The sequence below is a fragment of the Centruroides vittatus genome, unplaced genomic scaffold (assembly GCF_030686945.1).
Source record: "Centruroides vittatus isolate TY-2023 unplaced genomic scaffold, ASM3068694v2 contig_616, whole genome shotgun sequence".
NCBI classification, from domain to species: Eukaryota; Metazoa; Arthropoda; class Arachnida; order Scorpiones; family Buthidae; genus Centruroides; species Centruroides vittatus.
Genome location: NW_027122377.1, coordinates 9,048 through 33,125, shown reverse-complemented (window position 1 = coordinate 33,125; position 24,078 = coordinate 9,048). Strand labels below are relative to the sequence as shown.

At 31.8% G+C, this 24,078-nt stretch overlaps 1 protein-coding gene across 1 annotated transcript; it reads left to right on the top strand.

The window, feature by feature from the left end:
• Positions 1 to 313: 313 nt before the first annotated feature.
• LOC136979352 (glutamate receptor ionotropic, delta-2-like) lies at positions 314 to 22,339 on the top strand. The gene is made up of 9 exons (XM_067275294.1): positions 314 to 492; positions 566 to 716; positions 14,283 to 14,369; positions 14,433 to 14,530; positions 14,616 to 14,706; positions 18,177 to 18,324; positions 18,409 to 18,638; positions 21,818 to 22,068; positions 22,141 to 22,339. The coding sequence occupies exons 1-9, from the start codon at positions 314 to 316 to the stop codon at positions 22,337 to 22,339; spliced, it is 1,434 nt and encodes a 477-aa protein (XP_067131395.1).
• The last annotated feature ends 1,739 nt before the right edge of the window (positions 22,340 to 24,078 follow it).

The window sequence follows — 24,078 nt, the reverse complement described above, 5'->3', positions numbered from 1 at the left end:
CGTATATTGTTCTGTACAGTCTCGGCTAGCGAAAAATTTTCATTTTTATATTGTTTTGCAAAACACTTATTCAGATTATGAAAAGAATATTAAAATCTATTTTCGGGGATTCGATTATTTGTTACTGCTACAGAGTGCACTGAATAGGAAAAGTTTAATTATACACACATAGCGTTAGAAGTTTTTTATTTAGAACTTTTAATAAATTTAATTATTTTCTTTCCTGCCATATAATTTGAAGAGTTCCAGCAATAGAAGGGATAAAATATTCAAAGATCATATTTTACGTCACAACCATATCTTTTCTTTCTCGATGGGAAGCGAAAAAGTAAAGGAAAAACGTTTTGCTATAATTGTGGGTGCATTTCGCGCAAATACACTGACGCAAAATGACCCACAAGCATATATAGTTTCTGCAGATGCTATGAACCCATTTATAGTGTCTTATGCTGTAAGAAAGGGATTTCCATTTAAGAAGGAATTAAGTAAGACGTAAGATAACCTTTATGTTTACTTGTATGATGTTTTCTATGACAAAATGATTTAAAATATATTTCTTTTACAGTGTAACGCGTTTATTTGAAGCTGGAGTTATAAAGAGAAAAGATTATGCAGAATATGCAGAAACATCAAATCTGCTGAAATATTCAGAATTCCAAGCACTACAGTTGGCTAACATCATTAGTCCAATGATGTTGCTTTCGATTGGATTCGTTGTAGCTTTAATGTGCTTATTTATAGAATTATTCTGTAAAAGAATAATTGAAAAATAACACTTGCAAGGAAAAAAATAAATATTTGTTTAACATTCTTTATAGAATAATTAATACTAATTATATATAAAAATTACAAATTTTATTCACACAGTTGTCATATACACTGTCGGATACTCTATTCTGGTGTTCTGTCCTGTTCAATATCGTAGAAATAATTTATATTTTATTTCTATTTATACTTCCGTTATAACAGTTTTATATTGTAATTTCGAATGAACATTTTTGCAAACATATTCAGTATCAATACTTTTGTAACAAATGTATTATAAAGCATTCGATAAGTTATATTCCATTTTTCAATTTTAATCACAAATTGTGTATTTAATTGTGTGCGAGTGTGTATGGCTTAATTTTGTTCATTCTGTTTGAAGTTTAATAACCTGTGCCTGTGCATTTTGTTGAAAAATTTTTAATATTTTGCAGTGCAGCTTGTGTATTAGCAGAATTGATGCTATTAAATTTTTGAGGTTAAATGTTGACGGGATAGAGAGATAAAAGAGGTTATGTATCATATCTCGAGTAAGGTCGGACTTATTGACGATTTCACTCGTTATTAGGTTACCAATTTTGTAAAATAAATTCCATCCATGCCATCAATATTAAGCTTTTTGCCATTTTATAATAATTATTAATAGAAAAACATTTTTTAATAAAATGCCGTATTAAATGGCGTCATATACGCAGTTTTCAATGTTGCCGGAAAAGTTAAGCAACTCGTCGCTTGATTCGTCAGTGTTGTACTACGGCTTCCCTGTCTTTTTGTTTATTCTTTCTAAAATTTTTCTATACAAACAAAGTAAACAAAGGTGTGCACATAAAATATAAGGCAAATTTTTGAGAGCCTCATTTCTTTCATGCAGATTTCAAACACATGCCAAACGAGAAAACTAATGTATGACATTGTGCAGTTTTCTGAATCCGTTAAGCTGGCGTCGTTTGGAAATAAATTCTGTATATTTGTATATCTGTAGCAAGACTGTTTTATTGCGCTGGTAGTAAGTTTGTTTATTAAGTTACGGAAACGCAACACTTGAGTGATCTATCTAGGGAATGCCTTCCGAGAAATATTTTTAAGGGTAAAATGGCACGTATTTAGGTGTTACAGACCTGGAAACGTCCCGGAGAATTCCACGTGGCCAGCCCATCCTGGCGAGGTGCAAACCCACTACTAAACTCTTAATTATTAATCGATTATTAGATTATTTCGTACTTCTGATTCTTCTATTATATTATATTATAGTATTTGAAAGTGATCCGTGTTGGATATGTTGTGATGGCCTGAAACGTGATCAAAGTTGCTTATCTTAACGTCCGAAAGACTTCATATAAAACTTAAGTCCTAGTTGACAATTTAAGATGAAATTATTAACTATTACTAGGACTTATTATACTGAATAACTGGTTCTTCAAATTAAGTAAACAAAGTCAGAAAGACACAGTCTTTATTCATCACCTGAACACATACAGAATATCTTTGTGTTTAGGACGTGTTGGTCCCTCATCAGCAGGTATTTGTCCAACATGTTCTAAAAATTTCAATTTAATATTGTTAGAAACTTATTAAAAAACATAAAATTCCCTACAATAAAAGTAATTTATATTTACAATTCTTGGGTTTTTAAATACATCATCGAACTTAAATTTATTAAAGGCAAAGAACGATATTATAAATCCGAACATATTTCTGTTTTTAAACAATATAAATAATTAAATTAATAAAGATTGGTTTAAACCTTTTCTAATAAACTGACATCATCGAGTTTTCGCTTTCCCTTGAACATTGTCTTAACCCTACATGATTTCCTTTTTTATACTTTCCCTCTCTCTCTCTCTCTCTCTCTATACATGATGCTGTTCCAAGATTGGTGTATTTCTCTTTTGTGTTCGTACAATTGCCTTTTATAATTATTTCTGTCTTTTTCCCTTATTTATACTGTGTTAAAATTTATTTTGCATTCTGTTAAATTACAATGTTCTGTTGCGTAGTTCCCATAGGTATTCCATCCGTTTGGGTGAAGAATTTATTATCATACTGGACAGAATTGTTGTTGATCATTGTTAAAAATAATTTAATTAATCAATCTGGTGCTTTTATTCGTACTAAAGAGCTTTCAATATGTTCTATTGTAATACTAGCTAGGTTTGAGGCCGAAGTTTTCAACGGGAAAACTTGTACGTCCGACGTTGAGCGCCGCTTTCCTGATAGCCTAGGAGTTTAACAATGGTATTTGGAAAGTCAGTGAAATCATGTTCGACATTTCAAATGCCATTGTCAAACTCCTAGGCTTTCAGGAAAGCGGCGCTCAACGTCAGACGTACACGTTTTCCCGTTGAAAACTTCGGCCTCATCCTTGCTACTAGGGTGCATATTTATAAGGTCTAGTGATACCAAAGTTTCACGTCTAGTAGAACAACCAAAGAAATTAATAGATATGGAGGAAAAGTTTGTAAAACTAATGTATGTTCCTGTAAAAAAGTGATAAAGAATAAAGTAAATTTAATACCTGAAAAATTTAAGTTCAACTAAAAATATCTTTGTTATGGAAACGATCAAAAATATAAAATAACAGAAGAAAAAATGTGGTATATTCATTTAATTGTAGTTGCAACCAGAAGAAAACATATATTAAAGAAACAAAGAGAAAACTAAAAAGAAGATTAAAACAACATATTCGTGCAATCAAAGGGAATTATGTAACGGAACATTGTAATTTAACAGGATGTGAAATAAATTTTAACACAGTAAAAATAAGGAAAAAAAGAGAAAAATAATTATAAAAAACGATTGTACGAACACGGAAGAGAAATACAGTAGAGCGTCGTTTATCCGAATGCCGGTCACGAAAACGCCGTTTAACCGAAAGCTTTCTGATCGGACTGTGTCGTGCTGAATCGAACGTTTTTGATACTAGATTAACTTCTAAAGTATAATTTTTGTTTTTATATTTTTCAATATATTTATTTTGTTTGTTCAAAGTAAAAAAATAATTTTTAACGATACAATAGCCTCAATTATTATTATAAAAATTTTCGTTTGGCTTAAAATCGAGAAAATTCAACATGAAGCGACACGCAACGGAGAAAAATTTCAACGTGAAATAGGTTAATATATTTTTTCGTACATAATCGGTTATCCGAACAACCCCAGTCTCCAAAGGATTCGGATAAACGACGCTCTACTGTACATCAATCATGGAAGAGCATCATCTATAGAGGGAGAGAGAAGAAATCAAATAGGGTTAAGACGATGTTCAAGGGAAGAAGAAAACTCAATGATGTAAGTTTAATAGTATAGGTTAAACAAATCTTCATCAATTTAATTATTTATATTGTTTAAAAACAGGAATATGTTTCGATTTAAATTATTGTTCTTCGCATTCAATAAATTCGGATTCGACGATGTATTTAAAAACCCAAGAATTGTAAGTTTTAAAGTAATTTTATTGTAAAGAATTTTATGTTTTTAAATTAGTTTCTAACAATTTTAAATTGGAGTTTTTTAGAACATGTTTGACGAATACCTGCTGATGAGGGACCAACAGGTCCGAAACACAAAGATACTCTGTATGTGTTCAGTTGATAAATAAAGTCTGTGTTTTCGTCACTTTGTTTACTTAATTTGCAGAACTAGTTATCCAGTATAATAAGTACTAATAATACTTAAGTCCTAGTTGACGATTTAAGTTGAAATTATTAAGTTAAGGACACAAAGGCATAAAATTTCAGTCATATAAAACTTGTTTAAATAAAAAAGTTTTGTCAAAAATACCATAATAATTGTGTTTATGCGATAATAAAGTTTTTATAGAATCTGATGCCAAAATTTAAACTTCGTGGGAGGTATGTTCTCGTAAGCATTGCATTTACAGAAAAAGTATTAAGCTGCAATTTGAAAAAAAATGTGTACCTATAAATCTCTATACCTGTCTATCTGTCTATGTGTCTGTCTGTCCTATAATCTTGAAAAAGGAGTGAGATAGATGAAAGAACGAGACCAGGTATGGAAGGCGTATAAGCAGGAAACCCATATTAAATATACACAAATGTCAATACACAAACCTCTGTTTTTGGTTTAAAGTGTTGGAATTGATACTTACAATTACTAGCTGTGTGGACTTTGTTTTTGACTTGTACGCATATTATATATGGATTCATGGGATTCTCAAATTTTTGTCATACAAATTTAATTAAATGGGCAGGATAAATGCTGTTAAACACTTATTGTCGGAATTAGTGTATTTACTGTGACCTTCTTTTGCGAAAAAGAGGGAAAAATGTTCAAGGGGGGACGATGTTCAAGGGAAAAAAAAACCTTGATGATGTGAGTTTATTAGTATAGGTTAAACCAATCTTCATCAATTTAATTATTTATATTGTTTAAAAACAGGAATATGTTTGGATTTAAATTATTGTTCTTCGCATTCAATAAATTCGGATTCGACGATGTATTTAAAAACCCAAGAATTGTAAGCAGCGCCGGATTAAGCCTCTAGCGGGCCCTAGATAAAATTTAAATTGGGGCCCCATTTAAATAAGTTGCATCTAAACAAATCTTATATAAAGTGACATTAGCGTAGCTAGTATGGGTGACACCCGGTGCGGATATCGTGGTGTCACCCATAACTTTTTAACTCTTTTATAAAACACTATTGAATTGTAATATCTTCGCACTCGAGCAACTTGAACGCTATATCGAATATGCGATGTCGCGACGTATAGGTGTAGATTTAGAAAATAAATCATAACCATCCATACATCAGTACTACCACGAGACGCGGTTGTAGGAATATTTGTAGATGGCGAGAAAGAACCCGTAGCGTACAGTACATTACTTCTGACGCGCGGGTGGCTGTTGGCCTTTTTTTTTTTTTCTTTTTTTTTGGGTAATGACTAGTCGGACAGAGCTTAATAGGAATTGTTAAATACAGCATTTTCTCTCCTATCAAATTTCGATACAAGTTTCTAAATCTAAACAGAGAAATCTTCTGCACTGAAGCCGGCCCCTCCGGACTACGGGCCCTAGACATTTGCCTACTTTGCCTATTCGATAATCTGGCCCTGATTGTAAGTTTTAAAGTAATTTTATTGTAAAGAATTTTATGTTTTTAAATTAGTTTCTAACAATTTTAAATTGGAGTTTTTTAGAACATGTTTGACGAATACCTGCTGATGAGGGACCAACAGGTCCGAAACACAAAGATACTCTGTATGTGTTCAGTTGATAAATAAAGTCTGTGTTTTCGTCACTTTGTTTACTTAATTTGCAGAACTAGTTATCCAGTATAATAAGTACTAATAATACTTAAGTCCTAGTTGACGATTTAAGTTGAAATTATTAAGTTAAGGACAAAAAGGCATAAAATCAAGTTTTATATGAATGAATTTTTATATTTATTCGTATAAAACTTGATTAAATAAAAAAGTTTTGTCAAAATACCATAATAATTGCGTTTATGCGATAATAAAGTTTTTATAGAATCTGTTGCCAAAATTTAAACTTCGTGGGAGGTATGTTCTCGTAAGCATTGCATTTACAGAAAAAGTATTAAGCTGCAATTTGAAAAAAAATGTGTACCTATAAATCTCTATACCTGTCTATCTGTCTATGTGTCTGTCTGTCCTATAATTTTGAAAAAGGAGTGAGATAGATAAAGAACGAGACCAGGTATGGAAGGCATATAGACAGGAAACACATATTAAATCTATACAAATGTCCGATTTGAAACGGAATAAATTAATAATTTTAAAAGTATATATTATGTTTTGTAAGAATTATATTTAGTTGAGTATTTTTTTAAAATGTTATGCCAATAGATGGCGCAACATGTAAATTAGTTATCCAAATAAAAATAGATATTAATTGATTTACCGAAATTAAATAGACATTTGGGGCATGACATTATCTAGGTTAGACATATTTGAACGTAACTACCGTGTTTCGTAGATACTTTTTCGAACGGTGTTGGAGAGTATAGCTAACAAACAAACAAACATTGCCATTTATATATACAGATGTACAAAATCTCTTAAATAATTTTATTAGTTATGAATTTAAAAACTTCGTTTAATCGATTAAATTTTTTGTTTACGTACCATTCAAATTAAAGTTAATTTTTCTTAGGTCCAAGGGATTTATAATAAATCGAATAGATCAAGTAACGATTAACGACTGATATTTATAAGATTCGAACGGAGAATAGAGGAATTGAGCACTAAACAGTATTAGTATGAAATGATTCATTTATTTCTATGCCAGTAATACTCTGTTATTTTTCTGATAAAAACGTCATACGATAAAAAAGGTGTGCGAAAAATGTGCGAAAATACTGCATTTCACATTTTTCATGAATTAGGAAACAGAATTGTTTTTTTTTGCAGCTCGTTTCATGGCTGGCGAAAAGTTTTAAATCTGCAATAATGAGAGAAATAATTGAACGAAATGATGTCTTTACGGTCTTCTACATACTTGAAGCTAAGGTATACCCTTGCATCGATGGTCAGCGCCATTTAATACTTCCTTTTTTGAATCGAGTATTAATAATTAGTTCCTATTCAGTAATTGTTTCAGCTGGATTTAAATTTTATTTATGTTTAACTGTCAGTGGAAAACGCGCAATGTTTATGATTTTTTCCCTGTACGACAGTGCTACAAATGTCTTGCTTTTGGACATTTGGCAGCAAGTTGCCCATTACCGAAAAAAGTTTGTAGCCATTGTGGTGATGATCATTTGTTTAAGACATGTACAAAGAAAAACGAAAAGCCTAAATGTGTGAATTGTTTGAGGAGCTGCCTAGATAAACATGAACATAACACACTGGATAAGGAGTGTCCACTCTACATTAAAGCAAAAGCCTTATATCTTAAGACAGCTGACCATTTATCTTAATGTCTTATGGAATCCTTTACAGAGCACAAATTGTTTAATTCATAATGCTACCTTTGCTTATTAGCACACCAACTGATACAAGCAGATCATCGCTTCTCTATATACATTTGTGTTTGCTGACTGTAAGAAATATGTAAGCTTCATCATCTTCCTCTGTTTTGGGTTTAAAGTGTTGGAATTGATACTTACAATTACTAGCTGTGTGAACTTTGTTTTTGACTTGTACGCATATTATATATGGACTCATGGGATTCTCAAATCTTTGTCTTACAAATTTTCTGCGCGGGATAAATGCTGTTAAACACTTATTGTCGCAATTATTGTATTTACTGTGAACTTTTGCGAAAATATTCCTGCTGATAAGTATCTGTTATATCCTGCTGCATATTTTGTTCAGGTCTTTTATTGTCATTGTGTTTTATTTTATTTTATTTATTTATTATTTTTTATTTTTATTATTATTTTTTTATTTTTCTTTTCCTTTTGCTTTGTTCATTAGTGCAAACTGTAACTCGGTAAAACTATGTAACGGATATGCTCCTGTAATGCTCACTGCGGGGCAGGACTTTGTACCTTGTTTTAAATGTACAATAAAACTAATGAGTAGTATGTTTAACTATATCAGATAATGGATAATCTTGAAATTTGTTTATTTTATTTTTTATTTATTTATCATAAGGCTCGTTAGAGTCAAGCCGTGAAGTGAACGAACGAACGGCTTAACGAATCGAAACTTACTACGAGTATACTTAATTCCAGTATACTTCCTCGTATACTGGAATTACAGCACTTTCTATATATCCTAATTCATATTTTATTAAAAAACTAAAAATGTACGAATAATTCGCACAAAATATGAGATTGTCGTCATGTGGTAACTTTTTTCACTTACGAATTAAATTTCATGGAGTTCGAGTAACAGACTTACATCTATACAAGTTTAAAACTAGCAGTGACTAAGATGTTAATTAATAATTATAGAGATTATGAATAAATTATTATGATTTATCATCATTTTGTTGTTTTTCACTTCTTAATTTTATGCGACTCGTGTCAGTACAAAGGTTTGAAGTGTGACCCTTACGTAGAAAACGTTTGCTGATCTCTGGTCTACGCGGTTGCACGGAATTATTATGTTCTGTCGAAATTGCTTTTGGACTTAACTGTTTCTCGTCGGTTTTAATTATATAAATATAATAGAATGTTTGTCTTTGTTCTTAATTTCTGGTGAATCTGTACAAAATTGTTTTTTGTATATTCTTTCGGGCTCTGATGAAAATATAAACTGCTACGAAATCTGAATCCTTACTTTTTTCGATTTCATCTTTTTGACACTTCGTGATAACAATAACAAGAGTAAGTTAAAAAAAACTAAACAATTAATATAACTTATTTTTCATTTTAACGTCTTTCCTGCTTACTTTCTGGGTGAGGAATGTCACACTTATCTGCTAGTTTACTAATTAAAGCTAATAACTTATAACTCTAATAAAAGTATTTTTGAAATATCTTTATAAATTTAAAACACTCAAAACTAATTTCATTATTACTTAAAAGTCGTGGAACATTGTCAATTAGTTCTATGTTCAGATCCAGACGAACATTTCACTGTTTCGTTAAAAGCCGTATTTATAAAAGTACAAAATGAAGAATGCATAGGTAGTTCAGGAACTGGGACATCCGATGTGGATCTGTTTCTGGTAGTGTCGAGTCTGAAGTGGTTTTGACCAGAACTACCCACTTCTAAATTCGGAACATTCGAAATTAAAATCGTTTGAAGTACAAGTTCTACTGTGTATTTGTCTTGAAAAACGTTGATGAGTTTTAATATCAATATTTCAGTTTTATTAAATTGCGAATCATTTATTCACTCAACTGTCTGTTAATGACAAAACAACTGTTATTTGTAATGGAAAACTCGATTTTCATCTGACATGATTTGCCCATATTTTACAAAGTTGTACTTATTATTCGACGTTACCACGAAATTATGCCAAAAATCCTGCATTGTTTTGTCTTTCGGATCTGAAATCGATCATATACAAATTCTGCGTAACGATGATAATTGGACTTGCTGTTATTACGACACAAAACGTATTCGTGTATACGATTCAATAAATTACGGAAAAATATGTAAGGATTTAAAAATATTTTAGGAAGATGTATCCTGTTAGTAATGCTGACATCTGTCATCCTTACAAGAGTACAGTAACAGAGTCGAGTGTCGGTGTATATGTAATCGCTTTTGATGTCTGGTACAGATCTGTTGTCAAACCCGATACAATTCGATACGATCGTAAATAAATGAGTTCTCATTTGTTGAAAATATTTAATTCGTCTTAATTATAGCGATTTTCACGGACAGGATTTCAACGTGTTATTGGAATGACTAAACCTTGTTGCTTCCTCCGAATAATAATTTGAAATATCGATATATTAAACAATAATTTTTAAATTCATCTGTCCATTTGTTTTGTCACCATGGAAATCCACATGCGACGCTTACGGCCTTTTCCAGATAAATACATTGTAGACAATTAGAAAACTAATTATAACGCCATGCACACCAAATAAAAAAAAATGATATTTTCGAAAACATACCCGTAAACGTTACAGGCACAGAAACTGTTGTCAATCTCGCGTAGATCAATCGTTTTCAAATTATTACCGATTTATTTCAAATGCACACGAAACACATTAAGTATGAAACCGTCGTTCAAAGACTAAATTTTACATTCGTAATAATTTCGCTATGGAAATACATAATATCGGGGACGTCGGGTAATCGTTCCGAAGTAAAATGCCATAATAATGTGTCGAGAATTTTCATAGAATACAGTTTTAGTATCTGTGGCAATGCCATTTTTAATAAAACAATATTTCGGTTCTTAAACGCAAACTTGGCGGTGTGTTAGAAATTACTTTTATTACTAACTATTCCAAAGTACATTTCCTTATAAACAGTTTGAAGTAATTATTAAAATACTATATACACTTTATAGCTGCAGTAAAAGGAATTGTGATGTGTAATTAACGCACCGTCAAGTGTTTCATTGCCTTGTATCATCAAATCAACGCACGAAAAATGAAACGCTGTGTGTTAGATAAAGAGAAATATGTTTTACGTTCGTGCTCTGTATATTAATTAAAGTGCAGAACGGGTATTAAATTTCCGCAATATAAAAATAATGATGTCTAAATTTACAATGAAATGAGTTGTTTTAGTACGGTTTGATTTTTTCAACTGATTTTTTCAACTCTACATTAGAAGTGAATTAAACATTGATTTGATGCAGGATGAAAACGAAATTAAATTCCACATCGATTTTACTGTAATTACTTCTTTTCGTGACGTTACGTATAATAGATTTGTCCTGATTTTTATTTATCTGCTGCAGTTTCTAGTCTGACATTCTTCAGACTTTATATGTTGGCTCTAACCGAGACAATGGAAATATATTTTTCAACTACCTTGCTCTTGATAATTGTAAGAATGTCTTCGTTGTCTGCTGAAAAACATGGTGAGATATTTCTATATCTGTTACTTTAAACGTTTAATTAATTTTAGATATTAATGAACTTTAGATTTATGTTTGTACTGATGGATTGTAATTCTGCACTAATATGTAAAATGTTCACTTTTTTACTACCAAGATTAATGGAATCATTTTAAAATTTAGCATTAAGCACAAAGAATCTGTGAATCTTTCATTGGCGTTTTCAGAGATAATTTACAGTCCCAATGCAATGGGATTGTATAGTGAAATTTCAGAACATAGAGACAGAAATAAGTAAAACAATTACTTTCAAAACTATCAATTAAGCGGTGTTTGGTATTGCAATGAATAGGAGAACATATTAGTTTTGCCGTTTACAGTCGCGATTTTCAACCGGTACATGATGGAGCACAGGTCCTTAGTGATCCGCCGTTCATCATGCTGTGAAGATTTTAATGATCCGCGGCACGAGATAAGTTGAGAGTCACCGATTTCCGAAAAAATAGATTAATTTGTTCGAAACGAATGTGTAAATCACTTGGTAGTTCAGCATCGTTACGATCAGCAGCGCCGCTAGCTGTTTGAGCGCCCGTGTGCAATACCGATTATGCCGCCCCTGTTTAACCCGGGAGGGGTCGCATGACCCATTCTGACCCGCACGATTTCATGATCAACTGAATCGTTAATAATTAAGTTTTACCGATGTGACTCACAGTAGCTTCCTAAATTTATTGTTATTATCGGAACATATCGCCGTTACTTAGTTTTTCAGAACGCTTTAAGAGATAATTGCTCTTTGGGGTCATAGTGACCCGCAGCGACCCTTGACGTCTGCGTAAATTTGTATTATTAATGTAATGTAAATAAAATAAATATAATTTTTTAAAATCATAAAGTGGCATACCTTTTCTATAATTAAAATAACTTCTATCATCACTAATTATTTCATGTTTTTTTTAAATAGTTAAACTTTTTCAGATACTTATAAAAATTTTCCCCAAAATTTAATATGTAAATTCGAATGTTAATAAATAATTAACTAAGGCTTACAAAGTAAACATATATATTTATTAAATTACTAAACAAAATGAAAAATAATATTTAAAAGAAAAAAGTGAAAAAAGTTGAACTGTTAAGAAAAAAATTAATATCTAAAATGCGGGTCGAGGTGACCCGCAGCGACCTCTATCAGTTGTTGACCTTTGCGACCTCACCCGGGTTAACTACGACTACCTACGCTGAGCTTGCCAGCAATACCAATTTGCCGCCCCCTGGACGTGCCGCCCGCGTGCTGTGCACTCCTTGTACGCCCGCTTACGGCCGGCCTGGTTACGATCATTTAATTCAGTACAAAGATAACGGAAAAAAATTATTTTAGGATTTAGTTCAAATAACTTTTGACTGTAAAGGATAAAATATCAGTATAAATTAACAGACAATCATGTTTATTTTCCTATTTTATATGTTTATAACGTGTTGATATTGATCTTGGTGCAATCAAATTGCTTCCGTGCAATCTGAGCTGCTTTTCATGCATTTCGTCTCGTTTTCTCATAAAGTACAATAGTCTTACGAAGTGTTTGTACATTATACGACATTATTTCAGCTTTCTGTTAATTGGCAGAATGCATGGTGATAATTTTTCAAAGATATTTGCAGAGTACCTCAACAAAATATATAAAACTCGCACTTTCAATTTGCATATTGTATATATGTCTGAAAATTTCCTTATTGCAGAAGAACAATCGTGTAAAATGGATTAGTTTAGTTTACCTCCTGGAATACGTTAACTTTTCACTGCAATAACTTTGTTTATTGATTACTGACAACATGACTACCCGAAAAACCTTATACACGTTTTAATCGCAAATATTCCGATATAACTTCAAACTTGTGTGAGAACCATGGCTCCGGAATAACCGCCTCACAGGGTGATGGCCGTTATCACAAACATATTCGGAAATAAATAGAAAAAGAATTTGCATTTTTTACAAATCAGAAAAGTAAAATTTCGAAAAAAAAACAATTAAGCCTACAGTCATTACTCTGTTGTTAAACATAATTCGTTCCTGACACCAAAATATAGCCTTTTTTTATTATTATTAGTTTTATAGCTCTGTTTTATGCTATAAATGTTGACGAATGCAGTATATAATATAATAAATTTTTGTTATTCGATTTGACGTAATTAAGCAACATTTAAGACGAATTCTTGAATGCCATTTACATTACACGAAAGCCGATTCAGGCGGTTTTTATTAATTAAATACGACTGCGGCGAGTAACGAAAAACGGAAGTAGTATGCGCATTGAAATCTAACTGTAATATCAACAGAGTGCTGCAACCGCGACAAACTTGAGGTGAAAATTCTGTTCGCGAACCGAATTGTTCGGAAAGTGAGTGGTTCGATAATCGAGGTTTGACTGTATTAGAATTAGCACATTGAATAAAATTCTCTCAATCTTCCTGGGTAGCCAAATAACCCGCATAGTTTATTTGCTATTTTTATACTAGTGAACTTTGGTAGATGATTCCATAACTATCTAGATGCAAAGTATACTTCTCGAACAATCTTTGCTGTCTTTGCTGATACGAGAAATGATGACTTTTTTCATCAGTTCTGCATATAATGCCCTAACGTGCATAAAACTTCTGTTATTTTTAATCGAAATGAAAATATTGCAAAAAGTTTTTAGGCTTGATTACGTTTGTATTTCAAGATTGATAGGAATTTAATGTCACAGAAGCTAGCATTCATCTTGAATAATTCCGTACAGTAAGAGTAAGAGCAAAACACGACAGATAAAAGACAAAACAAACCATGAGTGTCTGCAGAAGGCTTAATTAAACTAAAAATTAACAAAACAGAAAGAAAATGAAAGAACGCTTAGGATCTATAGTTGCCCAAATGTTTCAAAAATTTACTGTAAACATCGCAATTGCTACTAATAAAACTAAAGTCATTGTAAGGCGTAAATAAATGTTGAAGTGAACACCCTATAAGAGACATTAATGGATTTTTCACACTGATTCATAGAGTATTAATATTAGATCTTTGAAGTATCGAAAATCGACAACCTTTCCATTATATTGTTATTTTAAATAATTTAAATAATATCAGCCATTCTTTAAAATATCTCAAATTCTTAGAAAGTACTTTACAGGAGAAAAGAATAATTCTTATGTATGGAAAATTGTTGGTTTACAGGTAAGACGACTTTATTCTAATAAGTGATTCTACTGATTTTATAACGTGAGATACACATTACAGAATCCGGATTATATGAGATTGGACGAAACGGAAACGAAAATCACGGGTGGATTTTATTTTCACGTGTTTACAGCTGTCCAACAGAAATTAAAATTTCGGTAAATATCATAATGATAATAAATTTACAAGGCATTAGTTAAATGAGTAAACACAGATTAAATTTAATTAATTTCATTTACGTAGTTATTCTATTGTTAAACCAATACCCGAAGATTTTGGACGTCGAAGTGAAAACGGTTCGTGGACAGGATTACTGGCAAAAATGGTAAACAAGGTAGGTAAAATTAAGATTATACACATGCATTCATGTAAATATGTGACATGGCATAAGTTGGCAAGACATTAAAATACATTAGTTAGCTTCTTTCAAGTCACTATGCAAAACGCTCTTTGAATTAGAAACGATTATCGGTTATGGCTTTCACGTGATTTTGGCATCGCCGTGCCTCTGCAACAGAAGCACTTGATATATTAGGTACTTCGAAATCGCGCGGATGTTCATTTACGGATCGTACATGACGAAAAAACTTTACTTGTTTGGAAAATAGATTATTTTTGGTAAAGTTCGATCTGTAATTTAATGTCTGTGAGTTCTGCACGTATCGATTGCACCACGTGCTTCTGCGTCGTTATTCAATCCATTTTAAACAACACATTCTGGAATCAATCGCATTCAAAAGTGTGAATATCACTTTACACAAGAACGAAGTCAAAGATAAGATCTCTTGAACTTTCTTGTTGAAGTTCGCTTGTTCAGCTTTCTAACAAGTATTACTATTAACAGAAATATTATTTTATGTAAAAAACAACACTCCTAGCTAGTTATTATTGTATTTTCATGCGTACAAAGCATGTAGGCTGTAGAGCCTACAAAATGACTAGAAATAAAATAAAAATCTTTGCATATTCACCCTCATCATATACACCGATTGTCTATAAGCAAAGGCTGTACCACAAGTGCCACTTTCTTATTCCATTTTCATATAATGTATCATATATATCAATATTCAATTTAACAAATAAAAATATTTTATTATATTATCAAATATAATTAAATCTATAATTTAACTTTTATTCTGTTTTTCAAATATCAATTCGTAATCGATTCAAACACGGCTGTTTGGTAGGAATTATCAAATCCACAGATTCGAAAAATACCAACCAATCAGCAACTTTATTTTATCCAAATGCATTTCGAAAATTACAATAATTTCGTTTGGCGTTCTTGAAAGAAAGCCCACTAAGGAAAGAAATATTGTAATTTCCAAAATGTATTTGAGTAAAATAAAGTTGTTGATTGACTAGTATTTTTGGAATCTGTGCACGTAAGATTTTACACTTCTAAAGACTTATTAATTTGTAAACGGAAAAGGTTAATTTCGTGATTAGAAATATTCTCCTAACTTGTAGCCGAATAGCAATAGTTTACTGGACAAATAGTTTTATTTCCAGTGACAATCGATGAAGCTAATTTTTCAAAACTCTTCACTTTTGAATGTAATAAGCTAATATTGGCAACGTGGATAGAATTCGGTAAACACTAATAATTGGTTGGCACATGGAGTTTTCCGAATTGTGTTTTTAGTATGTAAAAAACGGAATAGACATCAGGTTACCATAGAACGTTTTCCTGTGAAACATGCACTACTTCTATTGTCTTTCTATTGCATTATCTTATTTCATCAAATAGAATACAATTAAACGATTTTTTATTATAAATTTAGGAAGCTGATATTGTCCTTCATTGGTATATTCCTCACCGCTGACTATTTTGCCGCAATGGAATTTACGTCCCCTTTGATGTTCCAGCCAATTGTATTTGTCGTCAAGGGTCCAGAAAAAATTCCGAATTGGATTTCCATAGTAAAACCTTTCGGTGTGAAAGTATGTTATTTCCATTTAGATAGTGTTGCCAACTGTTCGGAATTTCATTTGTTGTTTTAAAAAATTTATCAGAAAACGAAATCTAATCGGAAATGTATTAAAAAATGAACGGAAACTTCTGTCTTTCTGTTATAGCTTTTCTCTATTTGCTAATGAAAAGTTGTCGTCTTTAATTATATTCCTAATTATTTAGTTATTTATTTATTTTAAACATTCAATAAGAAGTGTTACTACGACATTTGATTGCCTTCCCCAATTAAAATAAAACAATAATAAAAAAGACACTTAACAACAATGAGAAAAGCATAAATACACTTTGGAAAAACAAATACGCGAAAAATAAAATTACATGTAAAATAAAAAGTAACTTACAAATCAAGAGGTGTAAAAATACAAGATAGGTTACGAGATAAACGTTGAAGATCGCGCAGGGAAAGAAAATTACTGCGTCATCTGTTACGATGTTTTATGAGTAAAAAGTAAAAACTTTTTATTAGTTTTAATTCATATAAAATGTCAAATAGCTAAATTTTGAGTGTATAAAAGTGATTTATAAAAAATTGTAAATGCTAATAACCAGTAAAATTGTCCAACTGTACTCGAGGTGCGATAAATATAACCCATTTTCTCTTTCCAATGCGTAGACTTTTAACAACCAATACTTATTCATCAATACCTCTATAGACAAATCTCCATGCAAAATTTTAGAAATTTTTGACGAAAACACAGGAATTATTAAGCGTTAAATACGGTGAACAAAATCTCGTCCCGGTATACACTAACATCCATACGTACTGTATAGAAAAAACCCACGCATGTTTTTGTATTTGTTCACGTTCCAAGGTGCCCTAAGACAAAAATGTAAAAATTAGTAAAGGGAGGTCATTTCTGTACGGTCGCCATACTTTCCCTCTGTTAAATATGAAAGAAAAATAAAAATGTTTCCAACTTGACTTGTATGAAGTGGTTTTTTCTTGCATACCAAAATAATGTTTTTCCACACACGGTCTAGGAAAAAAGACGAATTGGTTATCGCCTGAGCTACAACTGTAAATCGTTTAGGATGAAATCAGGCGGTTCGAAAAAAATCCTATACAGTCAAACCTGTTTTTATGCGCTCTTTTTATGTGCGATTTTATTTGTGCGATTTTTATTTGTGCGATTTTTTTAATGCGAATTTTTAATTTGTGCGGTTTTTTTTGTGCGATTTTTTATTTGTTCGGTATAGTTGGCGACTAGTCTCATGCGATTCGTCATGTCTCACGTTGACTTATCATAGCTAAATAAACTTATTATAGCATAAATGCACTTATTATAGTAATATTATTGCATGAATATGCGAAAAATGAAATTATTTACTTTTTAAGTCAACAAAACACCACCTGGACAAAAATATGTAAAACAGACGATAGATCAGACGATGCAGTCAAGTGCTGACATCTGTTGTCAATAAATTCTATTTCGTACGGTTTTGAGTTATTTTCTACGTGAGACTTTTTTTATGCGGTCCCTATTCACCGCATAAAAAAGTATTTTTTTAATTGTGTTGCGAAAACTATTTTTTATAGCCCCTCGTGAAGTTTCGTGCGATTTTTTTTATGCGTTTTTTTAATGCGGTCTCTATCCCCCGCATAAAAACAGGTTTGACTGTATATGTCGAGTTTTGTATCTGAACAACTAGCTATCTAATTATGGACTTCATCGAATCCGTGACGAGCCACCATAATCCCTATTAGTGTTTACAGAATGGAAACTGTAAAGCAAATTTGTTCGGAATTCGAAACTCTGAAAGTTGGCAACTCTATACTTAAAAGTGAATATTTATATTGATTAATTTTGATGAAACTATTCTCTTCGTAGGTGTGGTTTGCGATTCTCTCCACGGTATTCATATTTGGATTAGTATTGCATAAAATAGTCGAACATGATTTCATGGCTGACGAAGTGGGAATATTGTGGTCACGAAGCCGCGTGTTCTGGAATTTATTTTGCACTTTTGTTTACCAAGGTAAATCGTCTTTTGCTTGTTGTAACACAAGTATATATTAATCAATATTAATAATACATATTGATAAATGATACTTATATCTAGGAATAAATCTTAACAATGTGAAGAGATTCAAGTCCAGATTGCTCTTGTCAATATGGTGGTTATCAGTTGTAGTGTTAATGGGTAGTTACAGTGGAACATTAATGTCTTTCATGTCGTATCCTTTAACCGAGTCTGTTCCAAAAAGTTTCGATGAGCTAGCCATTGCTGTGAAAAATGGTGAATATTCCTGTGGAATTATTGGAAAAACTGTTATATGGACTTATATGGAGGTAAGTATAGGGCGGCCGGAATTTATTATTTTCTTATATAGATCATTCTATAGCTTTAACCTGTAAGTGGATACGCATGCATATCGTCTATGTAGAGGTTGCAAAAAAGGATTTCTGAAGAAAGAATTTAGTTCAGAAACTTTTGCTAAAAGATGCTTCACAACAGAAAGCAGGAAAGAGAATAGCAAAAAAAAAAAAAAAAAAAACGCATTTATTCGTTTCCAAGAAAAATTCCATCTGCTGAGGATGATTACTGATAAAATCAATGTTCATCAATATGCGCGTTATTCACCGGCTTCTGCGGACTATAAAATAAGGGAAAAACAAACTATAGAAAAGGGCATCGTACGTACAGTACATTGTGGAAGAAAATTACTGTATATTATTTTATAAGGGGTATTTCTTGATTAACGCAGTTAATTAATCCCTCGATGATACCATGTATGTCAAAATCACGTTAATCAAATACAGTGGAACTTCCGTGCACGACCGTCCAATCAGCACCTGCTAAATTTTCGGTTAATTAAAAATATTTTTATTTTAGTTTTGTTATCGGCAAAATAAGATTTTTCTGATAAAATGAATAATTAATTTAAAAATAAAATGAAACCTTAGAAATCCCTCGGGGTTAAGAAGAGGGCAACTTGACTGCAATGTGTTCCAATAGATGGACACCCCTGTCCCCATGGTTTCAGTGTAAAAGATGCAAATAATTGAGATATTGGACATCGCTTTTTTTGCTTGCCTTGTTAAAATACATAAATTACATTGTTTTTGGTGACTTAATTTTTGATGTCTAAAGCACCAGATCATTACGTCACTGTTAGGTTAATTTTTGTTACTTACTGTGTTTAGTTTTGTGTATTTCACAGTAAAGAAAACTGACCCCAAACGAAAGTTCAAAAGTTTTTAAACTAAATTTTGTTTTTGCATTGTCATTTTTTGTGTCGTTTGCGTATTCTGTACAAAAATTTTGGTGTATATATATGTTACAGTAAAAACCCGTTTTTAGTGAAAACGCGGTTTAACTAGTTGAAACTAGTTTTTACTGGATGTCATTGTTAAAACTAGAATTTACTGCTAGTCAAAAATGAATTTGAGTTAAAACTAGTTTTAACTAGACAAAACGGGTTTTAACAAAATGGCTTAGTAAAAACTGTTTTGACCAAGGTAATTCAGCTAACACGTTCCTATAGTGTATGATGAATTTCGTATCGCTTTAACGCTTTTCCCCGATATCTTGTTTACGTTTATTTTGCGATCCCTCCTATGGCAATCAAATTATCATTATATCTATATGAAAAAAATCACTTACATTTATTAATATCTTTAGTTTTAAATACGATATTTTTCAATACATTTTATTAGAAAAATTTATAAGAAAAAGAAATAAATAATATATATGAGAACTGACACATAAACTTGATAATTTGTAATATTTTATGAAAATTAACATTGTCTAGTTACATAGTTGTTTGCTGGCACTGAGCCAGAAAGACGCAGAATATTGTTTTGTACAATTCGATATAACACTTATGCATGTATGTTTATTCGTTGTGAAATTATCGCACATTATATCAAACATTTGTTTGAAATCAAAATTTTATACTGCTGTCAACTAATACAATGAATTATTATACTTTCTTCACTTCGTATCAAACGAGATTATATCTGTTGTTAATAAATTTTACAAAAATCGATATTTACCAAAGTAACGATGAATCGGTACCCTCGAAGTTTTTCTTAAAAAGCCAGAATACCAATCGATCGATGCCTTTAGGGACATAGGGTTAATTGATGTTAATAACACAGACGTGTGTCCAATATTTTCAATAAATATCCTATTAAATAATACAAATGTTTTAATTCCAATTATCACTTTACACCTATCCCTCGATTTACACGGAAGATAGGTTCCTGAGAAAAACGTGTAAATCGAATTTGTATCTTTTTGAATGTAAAACCGTGTAAATCGAAAAGTATGCAAAAAACGCATAATTTCGTTGTTTATTAATTATGAATTTTTTTCAATTTTTTAAAGGTACATAAATCAAACAAAAATATTGAAAGGCAGAAAAAAATATATATTCTTTTATTAATTAAATACAAAGTACAAAGGAACAAAAAATAAAATCTGAAAGATTCATAAAAATGTAATGTAATTGAGTAATGTAATGTAATGTAAAAAATGTAATTAAAAATAATGTAATCGTTTGTTACTTATAAATATGAAAAATTAAAATTTTCTGGTTTAAAACTACGTGCAATAAATGCAACTTCATGCGTATGGGGGAGTACCCTATATTGGTTTATCGGTTACTATTTGACGGATTAAAATAAAACTGTCACCTAGTATCCTAAATATCAACTATAACATATAATTAAGGTGGATTGGAATATAGATGTAGATTAGAGTTAAAAATTGTTCCTTTTGATCATAGCCAGTTTATTTTCTACATTTATTTTTTAAACCGTGTAAAAGCAAAAACGTGTAAAAGAAGTACCGTGTAAAACGAGGGATAGGTGTATTTATTTCTCCCAAACATATTTATGTAGGTAAAATTAGGTTTAACTAATGTTAAAAGTTAAAAAGTTAATGTTTCATTTTAGTTTTATCAAAAATCAAAACATGTACAACAGTAAATTCTAGTTTTAACTAGAAAAAACGAGTTATAACAATGCCATCCAGTAAAAACTAGTTTCAACTAGTTAAAACGCGTTTTCTCTAAAAACGGGTTTTTACTGTAACATATATAAATATACTAAATTGGTAAGAATACGCTCTTTAGCGCCCAAGTGGTATGAATCGGAAGAAAATATGACAATCTGACAGTTTATGTAACGCCGCATTACAATACGGCTAATCAATTGATTGGCCAGCCGTATTATAAAACGTGAATTGTCAATTAATATGACGGGATTTAGTTTAGCTTCCTTGTAAAATGGCTGGACGATAATTAGCCTTACAACAAAACGAAGCCGTTTAATCAAACGGCTATGCTTTTTGCAAAGCGGTAAATACCATCCGGTTGCGACATATGTATATATATATAGCCAATTATGATAAATATATATATTATATTTATGGGAAATCTTTAATTATTGTCAGCCCGAATAACAAATTTTGCAATTATATTTGTATTACTTTTAATATGTTTTTTTGTATATATTATTCACAGAATTCCAAAAGTATAAGGGGTAAGGTATTCAAAGATCACATGACACATTACAACAATTTCTTGTCTTTCTCAACATCAAGAGAAAGAGTTAAAAAGGAACGTTTTGCTTTGATATATAGTGAGTATGGAATAAGAAAAGTGATCAAAAATGACCTACAAGCATATATAGTTTCTGCAGATGCAATGACCCAATTTGTACAGTCTTATGCTGTAAGAAAAGGATTTCCGTTCAAGAAGGAATTAAGTAAGATGTAAGATAACTTCGTGTTTATCAGTATGACGTTTTCTATGACGAAAAAATTATAAATCTATTTCTTTTATAGTGTGACACGTTTATTTGAAGCTGGAGTTATCGAGAGAAAAGATTACGCAGAAACAACAAAGTTACTGAAGTATTCAGAATTCCAAGCATTAGAATTGGCTGACATCATTAGTCCAATGATATTGCTTTCTATTGGATTACTTCTAGCTTCAATGTGCTTATTTGCAGAATTATTTCATAAGAGAATTATCAAAAATTAACAATGTAACAAAAATTATGATTTGTTTTAGAGGAATTACGAATAATTATTCTTCAACATCACCAATAGACATGATTTAAAGTTTATATTTTGCCTTAGATAAATATTATTTATTGTTTTTACTTAACACCATTGCATTTCGACTTTCATTGAAACTGGTATTTATAGTGTAATAGGTGAAACATCTTATTCGCATGTTTATGGCATATAAATTTTCAGAACTTTTGAGTGCAATCAAAAGCGCTGATCCGATGTTGGCGCCTGCGTAATTTTACCAGGTGTGCTGGTTGCACTCGGGACTAACTTGGCGTTGAGGCTAACCAGTGATGAAGCGGTTCAGTTCCTGAACACTGGTAGTTCGGTCGTGGGTTCGCGACTGGCCCGAACGGGCTGGCCAGGTGGACTTTTCCGGGTTTTCTCCATGTGTGTAACGGCAAAATAGGGCCAGTCATCTTTGAAAGACCTCCCAGAATGCTTTATTTTTCGTGTAACGTCAATCATAAACGCATACAACTACTATTACTTGACAATTAAGCCACACTACCACCGGGCGATATCGCATAGCAGCTCGTGCCCAACTAACTGATACAAGAGAAGCCTCCGCGTTGAAAACAAGAAATGGTGGTGTTTTGGTCAACATACGTCGAAGTTGCATGGTCAATGGCTAAATATTGTTCATTAGTTTCTTTTATGTTTTCACTATAGTTATTTTTACTTAAATATTTTAAAATCGATATTTTTTGTTTACAATTTGATAGGATATTTTGCCTTAAAATGATATACAATAAGGGTAGCCGTTTCGATCCTTTGAACTATCGTCCAATATCCTTTCTTAATCGATGCAATTAGGAAAAAATTTTCCACGTTATTAGATAACCGCTGGAGACTTTGGTTCGAGCGGCCTCATGTTATTTTGTTTAGCCTGGGTGATTTTGTAGCAAATAGAGTTATTGGTTACTGTGACCAGAGGATCGGCACCAGACCGGTGATGCCTACGTCACGACTGACACTGCTGTATCCTTTAAAGCTGATACAGATACCTTCGGCTGCTATTCCGATTGTGCGCGTTTGTAAACACTAGGAGTCCGGGATAGAGACAGACCGAGAGACAACGCGGCCAAAAGAAGTGCACACTTCAACTTATTTATAAAAGGAACAATACCCGTTTATTTATATAAATTATTTACACGTATACATAGAATAACAGAGAGTTCTCTTTAGCTCCAAAGGGCGGCTTAAATTGGACAAAGCTATATAGCGTAACATATTTAAGTTAACGCATTCCTAACCGAGAGAGAGAGCTTATAAGATTACGCGCGATGTGAAATTCATTGATTGGTGCGCTGATTTTTGAGGTCGTCTTGACGAAGGAGTGTAGAATGTTCTGCTGGATTGGGTACTACACCTGGATAGGGTCGAATGTCCGGTAGGAATAGACAGTTATTATCCGGCGACGACGGCGGTTAAAGGGTCAGCGATGGAGCACGGCGGGAATACACTTGCACAAAGATATATGGATAGGCGAACTCTCTCGTCGAGTTTCGATATTCGTCTTTATATTTCGGCGGTCTTTCTCCTTGATTTCGATGCCTTTTTTTGGCAATGTTCAGTTTTTAGTCTAATCGATGAATTTTAAGATGAATACATTCGTGAATGATACGTACAATACATTCGGAAGATGTGTCATTCTTACAAAGGAAGTATATCTGAGGAAAAATGCGATAACATTTTTCCATTTTT

Coding starts and splice junctions, on each gene's coding strand:
- LOC136979352 (XM_067275294.1), top strand. CDS start 314: ATGGGAAGCGAAAAAGTAAAGGAAAAACGTTTTGCTATAATTGTGGGT. Junction 14,531..14,615: donor CAACAGAAATTAAAATTTCG/GTAAATATCATA, acceptor TCATTTACGTAG/TTATTCTATTGTTAAACCAA. Junction 22,069..22,140: donor AAGAAGGAATTAAGTAAGAT/GTAAGATAACTT, acceptor TTTCTTTTATAG/TGTGACACGTTTATTTGAAG.